Here is a 14,106-nt window from a genome sequence, read left to right on the forward strand (position 1 = left end):
CCATATGACTTGAATCATAGGTCTGATTGTATAACTTTCTGCTCTCAGAACATCAGTATGATTTGTGGGCACTTTGCACAAAGTTAGTAAGATCCAAAATTATGAGTGTTTTTTTTGGTTTGTTTGTTTGTTTTTTTAATATATGACTGATAGCAGTAAATACTAGAATCCTTGTCGTGACTGTTGGGATGTAAAAGCTAACACACCAATTCTAGTGATTAACATCAATGTTATTAAACAGCCTGACTGCTTTTAGGGATGGTTCTGAAGTGATAGCAAACTATAACTGATTGGGTGAACTAATTTTTACTCTATATCTGAATGCATTGATTTTGCAGATGTCAGAATCTGAAGGAGGCCGCAAAGACTCTCTTCTTGCTATAGGCCTCCCTCTTGCACCCCTGAGGGAGTCAGAGAGGTTGAGTATAGTATAGCAGAGACATGAGCACAGTGTAATCTTTTATTACATCCTGTGATTAATCTGTTCCTCTTGCCCTTTGTTCACTCTGCAGCTCCTTTTGTTTTGAATGGACGTGTTTGTTGCTTGTCAAGATTTGCTGTAAATGCTGTCTGAACTTGGTAGAGTGTCTGTATACCTTTAACAATATTGATCTTAAACCACTGGATTACTTTTTAAAAATAAATAAATAAAACAACTAAGAAGCTTGAGGGGAAGGAGAAAGATAGGAAAAGCAGTTTTTGAGCTAAAATACTGTTGTCCTCTTCTAAGTCAGTGTAGTAAATACAAAATAGAATTATAGTTTTTGTTTTGTTTTCTGATCTTATTTGCCTTAAATAATATTTAAAAGTGTATTTGATATATTAATCTGCTAATTTAGAGCTGTGCTTTAGTTGAATTTCTGTCCCAAACATGAGGAAAATGCTACAAGACTTATTTTGTTCTTTAGTTTCTGCACAGGTGTCTCCCCAAAAAATTTGCTGTGTAATGTTGTTGAATATATAGTGAACTGTAATGGGGTATTTGGCATGAGATTCACTCTGCTCTGAAACAAAACAAAACAAACAAACAAACAAAAAGAATCAAACAAACAAATAAAGGTAAATAAAGTCATGTATCCCAACATAGTGTTGCCCAGCAAACAACTCTACAGAAACTCATTCAGAAAGGAGTTATCCCATACAGCATTGTAGGCTTGATAAGTACAAGATGGTCCTTTGGATATATGCATTTGTCCCCTTTGGGTATGACCTTAAAAAACACCTTCTTTTGTAATTATATTATGAGGAAAGACTTATCATGACAAAACAAAACAAAAAATGCCTTTTTTCCCTGTCTAAATTTTTCTACATACTGATGCATATAGAAATGTTATCTGACCATAACTGGATTTCCATTGTGCTGTTTTTTGCTCATTGTAGTCAGAAGCCATGCATGTGAGGCGGACCCATATGGAATGCCAGGGGGATGTTCGCACATCTGTCTGCTCAGCAGCAACTACAAAACACGGACTTGTCGCTGCAGGACTGGCTTCATCTTGGGAAGCGATGGCAGGTCATGCAAAAGTATGTTACTGAAATCAAACAGTTTGCCAGATGCTAATATTTCAGGTCTTAGTTAATGTGTTGTTTAACTTGAAATCAATAACAATATGGGCTGTCACATGGGCTGTTTTCAGGTAAAACTGCTTTGCAACGTGTACTTGACATTTGATTCATATACTCTTTTCACTCCTTAAAATGGTTTCACAGTTCACAGAAGTGACAAATCAGGGATGCTCTTTAAAAGACTTCAAAAAATCATCACAAGTTCCCAGTTTTACTCTTTTTTAAAGTATAAACTACGTGTTTATATTTTATAGGAAGAAATTCTTCATTCAGAGGGTGGTGAGGCCCTGGACCAGGCTGCCCAGAGAAGCTGTGGCTGCCCCATCCCTGGCCAGCCTGAATGGGGCTTTTGGCAGCCTGGTCTGGTGGGAGGTGTCCCTGCCCATGGCGGGGGGAGGGTGAGGGAGGAAACTAGGTGGTCTTTAAGTTCCCTTCCAACGCAAACCATTCTGTGATTCTATGAGTCTATTTTTGTCTGATTTCTTGTTCAAATGACATTGATTTAGTTCAAAAGAAAGGTATGCAACTAAATGCTTTGATGGATGGTGGTAGATAACTGCATTTGACCTCAGTCAATCTTCTCCCTGTTTGCATGAACAATTCCAGCAAAAAAAACCACTGAGAGGCACTGGGAAAAGAATATGTTTTAGACAATTTTAAGAGCTATACTTATAGCATGAAGTATTAAGGATTTTTGTAAGTATCTTTAAGAAAATCTCCTTAACGAACTTCAGTTATTTGTAATTAACCTACCTAAGGAAATTGTAAAAAAAAATAAAATAAAATAAAAAAAAAAATAAAAAAAAATAGGAAATATCAGTATCCATGTTTTGTATCTGAGTATGAAGGAAGTCAGCATGTCAATTTGTTATATTCCTTCCCATCTGAAAGAATTTTACCGTAACTTTTTGTTTGCGTCTGAGAAACTTCAGGTGAAAAAAAAATGGTGTTTTGAATTTGCTGAAGTTTACAGTCTTGTTAGATCTAATGATTGCTTCAGTCGTGGTCTACATTACCCTGATAGATCCTAATGAATTGTAAAATTAAATGTCTGCAGTGCTATATATGTGCATTTTACATTAGATGCAAAGTTATTCTGTGATCTAGCATTTCTTTTCAGTGTGAACTTTTATAGAAAAAATAATTAGATGTAAGCAGCTCACTGAAGTAATTTGTATTTTAATTAAGGTAATGTAATTAGCTAGATTTCTTCAGTTTAGATACCTTTGGAATATATGAAAGTTTAATTTTTGGTATTGAATAACGCTCCTGCTCCCCCACTAATTGTGCTGGTTAATTAAACAGTGACATTATGCACTGTAAAGAAGATTAGGCAGCATCAGTTGTTTATGTTTGTAATCTTTCTTTTGCAGGACCAAAGAATGAATTGTTTCTTTTTTATGGGAAGGGACGCCCAGGAATAATACGGGGAATGGACCTGAATACCAAAGTATCTGATGAATACATGATCCCTATAGAAAACTTAGTCAATCCTCGTGCCCTGGACTTCCATGCCGAAACCAATTACATTTACTTTGCTGATACTACCAGTTTCCTAATTGGACGACAGAAAATTGATGGCACAGAGCGAGAAACAATCCTCAAAGATGGTAGGCAATGCTAACTGATAGTGACATTCAGAGAATCTCACTCAGGAGAAGTTGAACTGACCTTTACAGATAATTTAAAACTTTGTTTAAATCACCTATTGAAAACAGACCCAAACTAGACCTTGAACAGAGTTGGATACATTTATTTTTTTTAGAACTTCCTATTTATTTTTCTATACTGCAGGAATGCTAAGTTTGGTTAAATTGCTCTGCTGCAAATTCTTTCTGTTTAGCCTATACTCCTGCATTTCCACTGCATTCTTTCAGTAGGTACAGTGGATCCATAATGTAATTCCTGTAATTGTTTACTAAACTATCCAATGTCCTTATGAATATTGTGAGACTTCTTACTTACAACCTGTATCACAATGTGGTTTCTGGAGTTTATTCAAGTAGATTGGCAGAGGAAGACTTTCTGTAGTGCTATCACTTGAAAACTAATTAGGGGGGAAAAAAAAAAAAGTGATTTAGCTTTGTCTTTTCTGATGTATTTTTCCTTGTATCTGTGGAAGCAACAGGAAAACCTAAACACTTTTGAGAATCTGAACTAAGGTATTTGTACTGTATATTATAGCAAGTAGAAAAACTATCAGCAGTTCTCTAGTTTCCACCTCTCACCATAGAATCTCCCTGGTCTAGAGGCACATCTCTTCATATTAAATGCTATTTCACTAACTAAACCTTTAGACTGTCAACCCTTCTTTTTCTTTAACAGACATTTTTCATGAAAGACTGCTTCATCAAGATGTAGCTACTGCCTCAGTTGAAATACATTCTGCAGTAATTTTTTTCTAGTACTCAAGAAAAAAAAAAAAAAGCAGCATGAATATCCATCTTGCTCTTCATAGAGCTTAACGTCTCTATTTGTAAATTGAAGCTTGAGACTGTGAAAGTAACTAAAATACTTTCGCATTAATGGAGGGATTTTCATTCCCCATGATTCGTAACCCATGTTTTAATCCTGCTGTCTCAGAGACAACTCTCTCATTTGCAGTGCTGTGGTGCTTTTTTTTTGATATAAGGTCTCTCCTCTCTACAGACCTCAAAGTCTGCATGCAGATCCCTTCAGGAGTAGCTACAAGGAGCTTGGTGATAGCATAATAAATGGTGGCTGTCTGAGTAAATAATGAACACTCAGGTGCCAATCTGGTAATTCTTCACTGTGTGTATGGAAATGGGTAACATACATCACCGAATCTCTACTGCTGAACTTTAACTAAACAACAGACATTTCATTTTACAACAAGCTAATCCAAATGTGGAGTGCAGGTAGAGTGGACAGTATATAAACATTCACGGTCATACCAAAGAGTATCCTGGCTGAAAGGTGTCAGACAGGTTGAGGTTAGCCTAATCAAACATGCAAACATGAATAAACATTGTATACCAGATCAACAACTTGATGAGATTCTTTTAAATAATTTTTAACTGTAATTTCTACTCTTCGTAAATACAACATAGCAAAATGCCAAAGTACTGCCAAAAGAGATGTGGATTACTTAATGATGTATTGTTAGTGTTCCTAATATTTAAAAATAAATAAAATCAGTGTCATTCTTTCCTCACTGATTTTCCAGAAGCTTATATTGTAAGTTAGAACTTGATGTATTTTCATAACTTTAAGGAATGTTTAAAGAACACTTGTTAATGTATTTATCATGATTTTAAAAATTAATATGGCCTCCAGCCATACCACCTCAGCTTTTATTTCTGTCAGCTCTCAAGAGCTCAGCAGGGATAGATTAAATCATTCCTTGGTGGAAGGCTACTAGAGAAAATCAGGTGTGTCAGGAGGTGGTTTAATACTCGCTCTGTACAGCATGCTGCTAAGGAGCTCTATCTGTGTCATTTCTCAGATGAGAAGTTGTCATTTTTTGTGACTATCAGGTTTTGCAAGAACAGATATGCTAGCTCAAACAACACTGTAACTCAGATAATTACAGTTTGCCTACATGAGAGCCTGATCCTACAAGCTGTTGACTGGCAATTGAGAACGCTGAGCACCTAACACTGCTGGAGTTTGATTTCCGATACAGCTTCAGCTGTGATTTCTTATTCTTCACTTTGGAAAATAAACTGCTGTGTAGTATTGATAACTGTTTGACAGCCCACAGCAAGGCCTATCCCAGAGTTGGCAGCGCAACTGCAATAAGTGTACTTTCATCAGCAACAGAAAATGCTGTAATAAAAGTTTCAGACTTACTTTTTAAATACATTTTTACATTTTTTAAATTTAAAAAATGGAACAAAACAGATTTTTTTTTTTAAAGGGACTTAAGTATTGTTCAGTTGGACTGCCAAAAACACACACTCTCCCTCTTTTATTCTTCCTTTTTAAAAAAAAAACATTTCTTTGACTCCCTGATGTTATTTGAGGTCACTGTAAGCCTTAATGATTTATATCATGGAAAACTTGGAAATATTAGCAAGGATGGGCAAAGGCTAACTTTTTGTTTAAACAAGGTAATGGTAAGTCTACACAGATCTTTGGAATCTATCTGTCTAGCTGGTTGGTATACAGAAGAACTATTTTAAAAAATATATATGCTTGTGTTATGTGTAGTATTTTAGGCAACATTAGTGCACATGATTTAACTGACATTAATGGAGCTAGGCCATTCTGTATGAAATTGCATACTGTGCTTATAATCTCTTATACATTTAAAACCAATATGGCAAATTGTTGCCTTTAGAAATATGAGTTTTTAAAAATCTTATATTTGTATTTGAGCTTCAGTTCCCATGTTAAAAAAAATAAAAATAATCTCATCTAAATAAGGGAGCTTTAGATGTTACATATGTTTAATTCCTGTTAGGAATTCCTGTTAGGTCACTGCAGTGGTACAGTGTATTTTGCAGTTCAAGGTTTAAATTTAGAAAACAATCAGACAAAAAAAAAAAACTGTGAAAAAAAAAAAAAAGTGAAATACATCGCAGCTTTACATGCATATACCTCCATTTACATACATCTCCACAAGTGTTAAAGGTAACATACGCAATATGCTTGGGATAGAATGATTACACACACTAATCACACACTTTTTTTTTTTTTTAAGGAATATCTCATCTGTATATTTCTCTTTATTAATCTGTGCTGTTTGTCCACAGTCCATTGTACTGAGGGAAAACAGGGAATATACTTTTTATATCAGGGGATACTGATAAGGGAAAAAGTTCTAAATAGTATTACATAGCTGTCATGATATTTTTAGTAGGCTCTTACTGAAAAATACTTATTGAAATATATGTCTTAATAAGGGGATTGTTATTTTTAGATCTGAAAATACAGTGCATATCTCTACTATATTCTTAAGGTACTTCAACATTGCATTTTAAATGCATTTGTGTTTTTTTAAAGGAAATAGTTATAAAATTTAGGAAAAATGTTACGTAAAAACATTATGTCTCTGCTAACTTGATAGGGATATAGTGACATTACAACTCTCTGAAAAACATTGTTCAACAAAAGGACTGTGAAGTCACTTGTCATGTTACAATGCTATTGAGATTATAATGACACCTTTTATAGATGCTTTTATTGCATCCAAGTCTATAAAAAGCCCAATATTTCATTTTTGGGATAAAACTCATATTTTATCTTGGTGTGTTTTTGATGGTACCCTGTACGTTATCTATGGGTTATAGTAAGCAGTAAGTTTTTTGCAGTCTGTTAAATAATTTATGTATATTGTGACTAGGTATAAGTGCCTTACATTCCCATCTGTTATGAAGAATTTCACTGGTTTCTTGTGGGGAATGGAATAATTTATTACAGCTATAGTCAGTAAAGGTGTTTGTCATCTAAAAAAAAAAATAAAGTATTGGTGAAGAGTTTGTCCCAAGGAAAACAGGTCTGATAAGTTGCAAAAAAACCCTCATAGTTATGCTGAAATTATTAAACTTAGTAAGTACGGCCTTTCCATTAGTGCTTACTAATTATGGGGAGGCATCTTTTGTGACGAAATTTGAAAGTTTTAGAGTATGGCATTAGCCTTGCACAATTTTGTTGTGGTAAAGATAACTCAGACTATCAACCTGAACTGTGCCAAATCATGTAGGAGTGATATAGGAGGATGAGCGATTCCACCTATCCTTTTACCTCAGAAGACTGCTACAGTGAGCAAAGCTTTGGGAAGACCCTGCAGTGAGTGGCAGTCAGGTAACCACTGGGTACCACCACTTGGGCCTCTCAGACCTCTTTCATGTGCCTCCTTTTGCTGGTGGCTGGTGTTTGGCTCAGAACAACCCTGAGGCACTCACAACCAGACCCAGAAACCTTGGGGATCCAGCAATGGAAGGACACCCCCAGCTGCCACAAGGTGGTGGGGTGGGGGTGGCAGGCAGTGTTGAAGCATTGGTTGAGTTAAGATGGAGCAAGAAAAGCATGCCCCAAAACTAATGGGATTGTCAAGGGCTGGTTACATGTAAAGGTGTTTTGTGGGCGCTGAGAGGTGGGGATGCTGCTGGGGCACACTGTTTGCGTGTATATTGTTTGCTGTGTTAATGATGCTCCTGTACATAGATGTGGAGAATTACTCAAACTGTCGTAATGTTCTTGCTTCTGTGCTTTGCACGGTCAATGTATATACAATGTATATTTTGCTTATTTATTTTTAAATAATGATATTTTTTTTATTTGGGTAAAAACAAGATAATTTAGATGGAATACTACAGTTAATCCTCGAAGCTTCTCCTGACTTGGGTGATATAACAATTTTGGGTTAAAATTAAGAGTTAAGTAGGATTTTGTTAAACAGTGTTTTGTCTGAGTCTGATTACAGTTAGCATATGCAGGGCTTATGGCCTAATACACAAATTTTATGGCCAGTAGGTTGTCTTCAGCAAAAATTAATTCTGACAGACACAGCAAACTTCAGTAGTGTAATTCAGCAAATATAATTAATTCAATAAAATAATCTAATTTAGCTATATGTATAAGATATTGTCCATTATTGACATTAATGGATAGTGTTAGAACATGAATGTATAATATTAATCTTTTATTACTGCCCCTCCCTTCTCTCTCAGATCTCGATAATGTAGAAGGCATAGCAGTGGACTGGATTGGAAATAATCTTTATTGGACAAACGATGGCCACAGGAAAACAATTGCTGTAGCCAGACTGGAAAAGGCTGCTCAGAGTCGGAAAACTTTGTTGGAGGGAGACATGTCCCACCCTAGAGGAATTGTTGTTGATCCTGTCAATGGGTATGGAGTAGTCTATTCATGTTTAATTCATATCTTTATAGGATAAATACAGGATTGAATTTTGCTTAGGATGGGTCTGTAAAGCCAAATGGTAGTCTAAAATTCTGCAGTAGTCTAGTCTATATCTCTAATTCCTCTCAAGAATTCTTGTCTGAAGCTTTGAGAAGAATGTGTATGCTCAGACACAGCTGAACCTATGTCAAGTTAATTTGAATGTGATTCACTTTTTGCTTGAACAAATTGAGTGTATCAGACCTGTATGTATTTTTAATATTAGGTGAACTTTATAATACTCTTCTTTATTTCTCTCTTTTTAAGTCTCTATTTCTCAAGTTAATTAAAATCATATCCTTGTACACATTAGTTTACAAAAATAAATGAGACAGGTATTTTTCATTACTAATATAATAGGTTGTGATAGGCTGCATAATAAAAAGAACATTATATTAGTGTGTTATGGTTGTGGTATACCTAAAAATTCACTGATACATTTATTCAGAAAATTGTCACTGGGGAATGATTTAGGCAGGTAACTCTAGTGTGGCTGGATTGATTGCTGTTTTTCTAGTACTAGAATGTATTTACACTATCAGGTTTTCACTTTTGAGCTTGTCCTTGAGGAATGGAAGTGACTGTGGACAGGCTATAATTAATTAAGGTCAGATAGTAAGAATGTAAAATCAGACCACAAACCATAACCATACCTACAATTACTTTGTTAAATTTTCCAGCTCAGTAAATGCATGGCACAGGAAATAGTGTATGAAGATGTATTATCTGGAAAGGACTATTATATAAAACACTTCTCTAATAAAATAACTTGCCCTTCATGATCATGCTTCCCATGGAAGCTTTTCCTGAGGGATAGCGTTTATTATGGCATTCTAATTATGTTTAGAAAATATTAGTCTTGATTTAACCAACACAGAAGTATTAACTGCATTTTGAGATACAATTAAAGCACATTAATGTAAATGTCCATTACTGTAAGCATGTTTTAGTTTATGACATGATAACTAGAATAAGTACAGACAAAAAGTTAATGGGGGAAAGCTCATTAATTGCTCTTTAGGAGTCATGTAAATAGGTATAAAACATATTTTGGCCTTCAGTATAAATTCCATACTGGCCTGTATCTTTTCTTGAGCTTTACAGCATATATAGGTTTTAAAATTCTGTGGTTAAATGTGGTGTTTTTTGAGTTAGACATACAGTGAGATTTGTAAGCATCATGGATCAAAAATTTGTTTATGTTCTTAGCATATACTTGGAAAGATACTAAAAGAACCCAATACAACTTTCTTTGTGTTAGAATCATGTTAAATCGAGAAGAAACAAAAGATGTACACCTTCATATCCCTAAATCTGTGTAATGATGGTGTAATATTATTTTTTTTCCAATTTCTTAGATAAAAAACAAACTAATCAAATTATTCTTAAACATAAAAGTGGTGTGAATAAAATGCTTGCCCAGTAGATTTAAAATTGTCTTTTAATCTGATTGGATTTGTCAGGAAGAACGTTTTTTTTTTTCTTCATTTTTTTCCTTCCTTTGGACACATGGAGACAATCAGGATTAAAATTCCAGGATTTTATTCTTTAAAGTACCAACAAATTAGGTGGATTGGGATTACAGAAATTATTTCAGAAAGTTTGATTTCAACAGATTTATGATTCTAAAATTAGGTGAGACACCTAAATACCTAAGAAGTCATGACACCTTTAATACTTGGAAGTAGCACCATATTTGTTTAAGAAACATATGCTGGTTTTACTCTATTTAATACTTAATAATGGCAAATCTATATTTGGCTTTAAAGTATACATCTGTTACAAAGTATTTTCCTCATATTAACATTACCTTCCATCTGGAATGCTGTTTAGGGGCTTCATACATTACATACTGGCTTCTGTGTTTCTTTCCATGAACCTGTGTTTTTCTTTTTGTAAGAAAAATGTGGTATTTCTTAGCATATTTTCTACCCTCAGCTTTTGTATAAGTTCAGGTTATGTATTTTAAGTTGTTGAAATCAGAATTGTCACCAGCAAATTCTGTAATAAGGCATCATCAATACACTAATACAATAAAAAAAGAAACAAAAATGAAAAGTAAACACAGGGTGTGTTTATAATGGCCAGTAGAGAGTGTCTCAGAGAACTCAATCTAAGTGAATACTGTTAGATGACTTACTGCAATATTTGCTTGATTTTTGAGAGTAGGTACTTATTTTTTGTAGTTGTTTTCGTTATCTACACTGCTGCACTTAAAACTGCGAAAATTGCCTACTAGCCCAACTAGATAATTTTCAAATACTTCTAGACGTCTATTTCTAAATACTTTTGTAAGGGATAGACTGCTCATAATAGTTTCAGAGTAATTTGGCTGCTTTCACGTGGGATGTGAAGTTCACAGAACATCAAGGTTATCCTGTAGCTATTCAATTAGAGTGTAACTAATTCATGTATTGAAGCTTTTTGATATAGTATTAAGTATAATAATAATAAAAAAAAAAAAAATCAGCTTTGCATCAAAAGGCAAATTAGACTTAAAAACAAACAAACAAACAAAAACCCACAAACTACACGACAGCTAAAGTTCAAATTTCATGATGAAGTCAGTAAAATACTGTTTAAAAAATCATAATTCTGGTGTGATTAAAAAAGTTCTTAATTTTTTCACTTCTCATGTCAGTCTATTTGGTGTTTGTGTAATTCATTACAATATGAGAAAAAATCCTTAAGTGTCATTTTAGCAGCATCCAGAATACATGGAAATTAAATATCATTATATAGCAGTGGAAAGGCATGTAAAGACTTGCAAAAGACAAAATTGCTCTGGCTTGTGGGTATACTGTTTCAAACTTCCGTTAAAAGTCTACAGTATTATTCACATGATTAAAATGGTATCTAAACGTTCATTTTTTATGATTTCATAGCTGGATGTATTGGACGGACTGGGAAGAAGATGAAATAGATGACAGTGTGGGAAGAATTGAGAAGGCATGGATGGATGGCTACAGTCGGCAGATTTTTGTAACATCAAAGATGCTATGGCCAAATGGTTTAACTCTGGACTATCATGCCAATGTGTTATACTGGTGTGATGCCTATTATGATCACATTGAAAGGATATTTTTGAATGGAACTGACAGAAAGGTAAAAGAAAAATACTGCTGCTTTGCCACAGGCGTGCTCTTTCTCTGGATTTTATTGTGTTATGTTAAAAATACTTTTCAAGCTTTTTAAAGTCTGTGTAACCCTGTGGCATGTCCAGTGTAATCTCTGTTGAAACAAGCGATGTTGGCAGTCTCCTGCAGAAGAATAAAATACAGCTTAAAGTTTTCATCTTTACTTTAGAAAGTGACAAAAAAGTTGTTATTTTTTTATTAATATATCTTTCTAATGTGACAATGAATTTCATCTGGATTGATCCACCAAACAGACTACAGAGAGCTTTTCAGTAAAAAAATAAAAAAATAAAATAAATAATAAATAAAAAAAGTCTTTTGACTCTGCCAGAGCAAGGCCTTTCGTTTAGCTTTACTGCTTTTGATGAATCTTGGGACATTATTTGAACATTTGCAGTACTGTGTAGAGAGGAAACACTCAACAAGTACAGTCAACGATACAGAGAGATTGTTTTAGTTATTACTAATGGCTATATTACCTAGATACAAATCTTTATAGAAGTCCTATGTTGTTTTCTAGAAGGAACTAGCACAGAATAGACATATGGAAAACAGCTGAAGCTTTAGACTGGAAACTAATCAAATGGGGGAGGTTTAGCATCTGTTTCATAAAATTAGTACCTTGACAATTGAAATGTTTTCTTTGGCATTAGTAGAGAGTGGCTGGCACTAAGTCCTTTTACTTCTGTGTAAGCATTTTTTTCACAAATTCACTTGTCATTCATGATTCCCTCCATATGATGGCCATATGATAGGACCAATACACAGATCTCTAGTACTGAAAATAGTGACTGTAGACACCGTTCTCCTTGGTACTCATCCCTGTGCAAGCACATACTGCTTTTAAAATCAGTATATTGGATTATCTGCTCTTAAACCTGTATCAATGCAGTAGTGTTGCAGTTTGTCACAATAGCTAGGTTGGGATTTACATTTAGTGTTTTTACTTTTGCTCCAAATCCATTATGGTCCTGTAATGGAGGGAGCAGGAGGGTAAGTGTACTGGCAGCAAGGCAATTTTAATCAAAGATCTTTGTCTACTTGCCATGTTAGACTTGTTGGAAAGTTCCTGGACAGAACAGGTCTAAACAAGTAAATACAGCTGCCATGAATTACACATGGATTACTAGTGAGAGATGCTGTTTTTGCCTCCTGCTGTAACTGCTGAATAATTAGAAGCACCTGTCTTTACTGGCTTTATATTGAAGTGTCACAGAATTGTTCTGTTAGTGGTGGTTGTTGTTGTTGATTTTTAAAGGTTTTCTTACATAATCCTGTGATTTAAATAAACTTTGGAGACGTCTGAGTAAATTGTATGCATCCAAAAATAACTGGAAGATACTTGCTTTTGATGCTGGGTCCTTTGTTATTTATTCCAGGATATTCTGGTTAAAATATAACTGGGTCAGTAGCATCTTTAGTTCTGTAAGTGTTGATATAGCGAAGACTTGGGGTCTGGGGAATTTCTAAATTAATTCCACCAGTAGTTGGTGGGTGATTGACTGATGAATTAATTTTTATCAAAAGCAGTTAACTGAAGTGTTTTGACCATTAAATAAATTAATAATAAATAAATACATTCCAAACCCAAAAAAAAAATTGAAGGGGAAAGAAAGATGCTGATTCGTCACCTCAAAGCAGTTGTATTTTAACAGTTTATTTATTCTCTTGGGTATGTGTCTCTAAATAGAGACAAGGTACAGAATCTGATGAACTGCTTCACTGTTTCTGGAGGCAAGATAGAAATACACTATTGGGCATTAGTTCAAGGAAGTAGCCCAGCCAACAGAAGAATACAGAAACTTAATCATCCTAAACAACAGCTGCTATGATGAAGTATAAAGGCGGCATTCCCAGAAGTAGATGATGTAGAATTTTGCTCTCTTCTATGTCTTTATAATTCAAATCATTCAAATGAATGCAATTTTCATGATGGTAAATTAAAACTGTTTTTTTTTTTAAAAAAAAAGTTTTGTTTTAATTCTGTAGGAATTACAGATATTTTTAAACTATTCCTCTTTATCAGACAGCTCTTGTGTAGTTGTATTTCTTGTTAGCGAGCCCTGAGACTAGATCTATAGCAAAGACATGGGTTTACATTCCTGCAGTCTATAAAACAGAGACAAGATTTGGTAATAATTTGTACTTCTGTTTATGTTAATTAACCAGAGGCAAAAGATCTGTGGAGAAAAATAGTTTTTGCTGTTATGGGAACCAACAATGGCATGTTATGTTTTGTTTTGTTTTGTTTTGTTTTTAAGTTACCCCAACCCAAGATAATGGAGAATTTAATAAGCAAAAATAAATAAGTAGTCTCTGCTCTTTGCTTCACACTTGAACAAAAATAAGCAACTCATACACATTGTTCTTTGCTTTTGGTAGAAGCAGGAGTGCTGAATTAAAAACCTAGTTGAGGTAAAAGTCACTCTGAAATATGAGATTGATTGTTTATAGGAGAAGAGGACTTCAGCAACATTTTAGAAGAAGCAAATATTTGAAATCTTTTTACTGAACATAATAATTGTATGTTTAC

At 34.3% G+C, this 14,106-nt stretch overlaps 1 protein-coding gene across 10 annotated transcripts in view; it reads left to right on the forward strand.

The window, feature by feature from the left end:
* Nucleotides 1–14,106, forward strand: part of LRP1B (LDL receptor related protein 1B) — a 666,036-nt gene that overhangs the window by 415,350 nt on the left and 236,580 nt on the right. For all 10 annotated transcript variants that reach the window (XR_011098017.1, XM_068687099.1, XM_068687103.1 and 7 more), the window contains 4 exons: nucleotides 1,381–1,524; nucleotides 2,940–3,176; nucleotides 8,205–8,385; nucleotides 11,322–11,541. Coding sequence is in view for 9 of the 10 variants with exons in the window: in XM_068687099.1 (XP_068543200.1) it covers nucleotides 1,381–1,524; nucleotides 2,940–3,176; nucleotides 8,205–8,385; nucleotides 11,322–11,541 (782 nt within the window). In the remaining variant the exon portion in view is untranslated. The remainder of the gene's footprint in view (nucleotides 1–1,380; nucleotides 1,525–2,939; nucleotides 3,177–8,204; nucleotides 8,386–11,321; nucleotides 11,542–14,106) is intronic.

Source organism: Anas acuta, chromosome 6 (assembly GCF_963932015.1).
Source record: "Anas acuta chromosome 6, bAnaAcu1.1, whole genome shotgun sequence".
In the NCBI taxonomy this organism is placed as follows: Eukaryota; Metazoa; Chordata; class Aves; order Anseriformes; family Anatidae; genus Anas; species Anas acuta.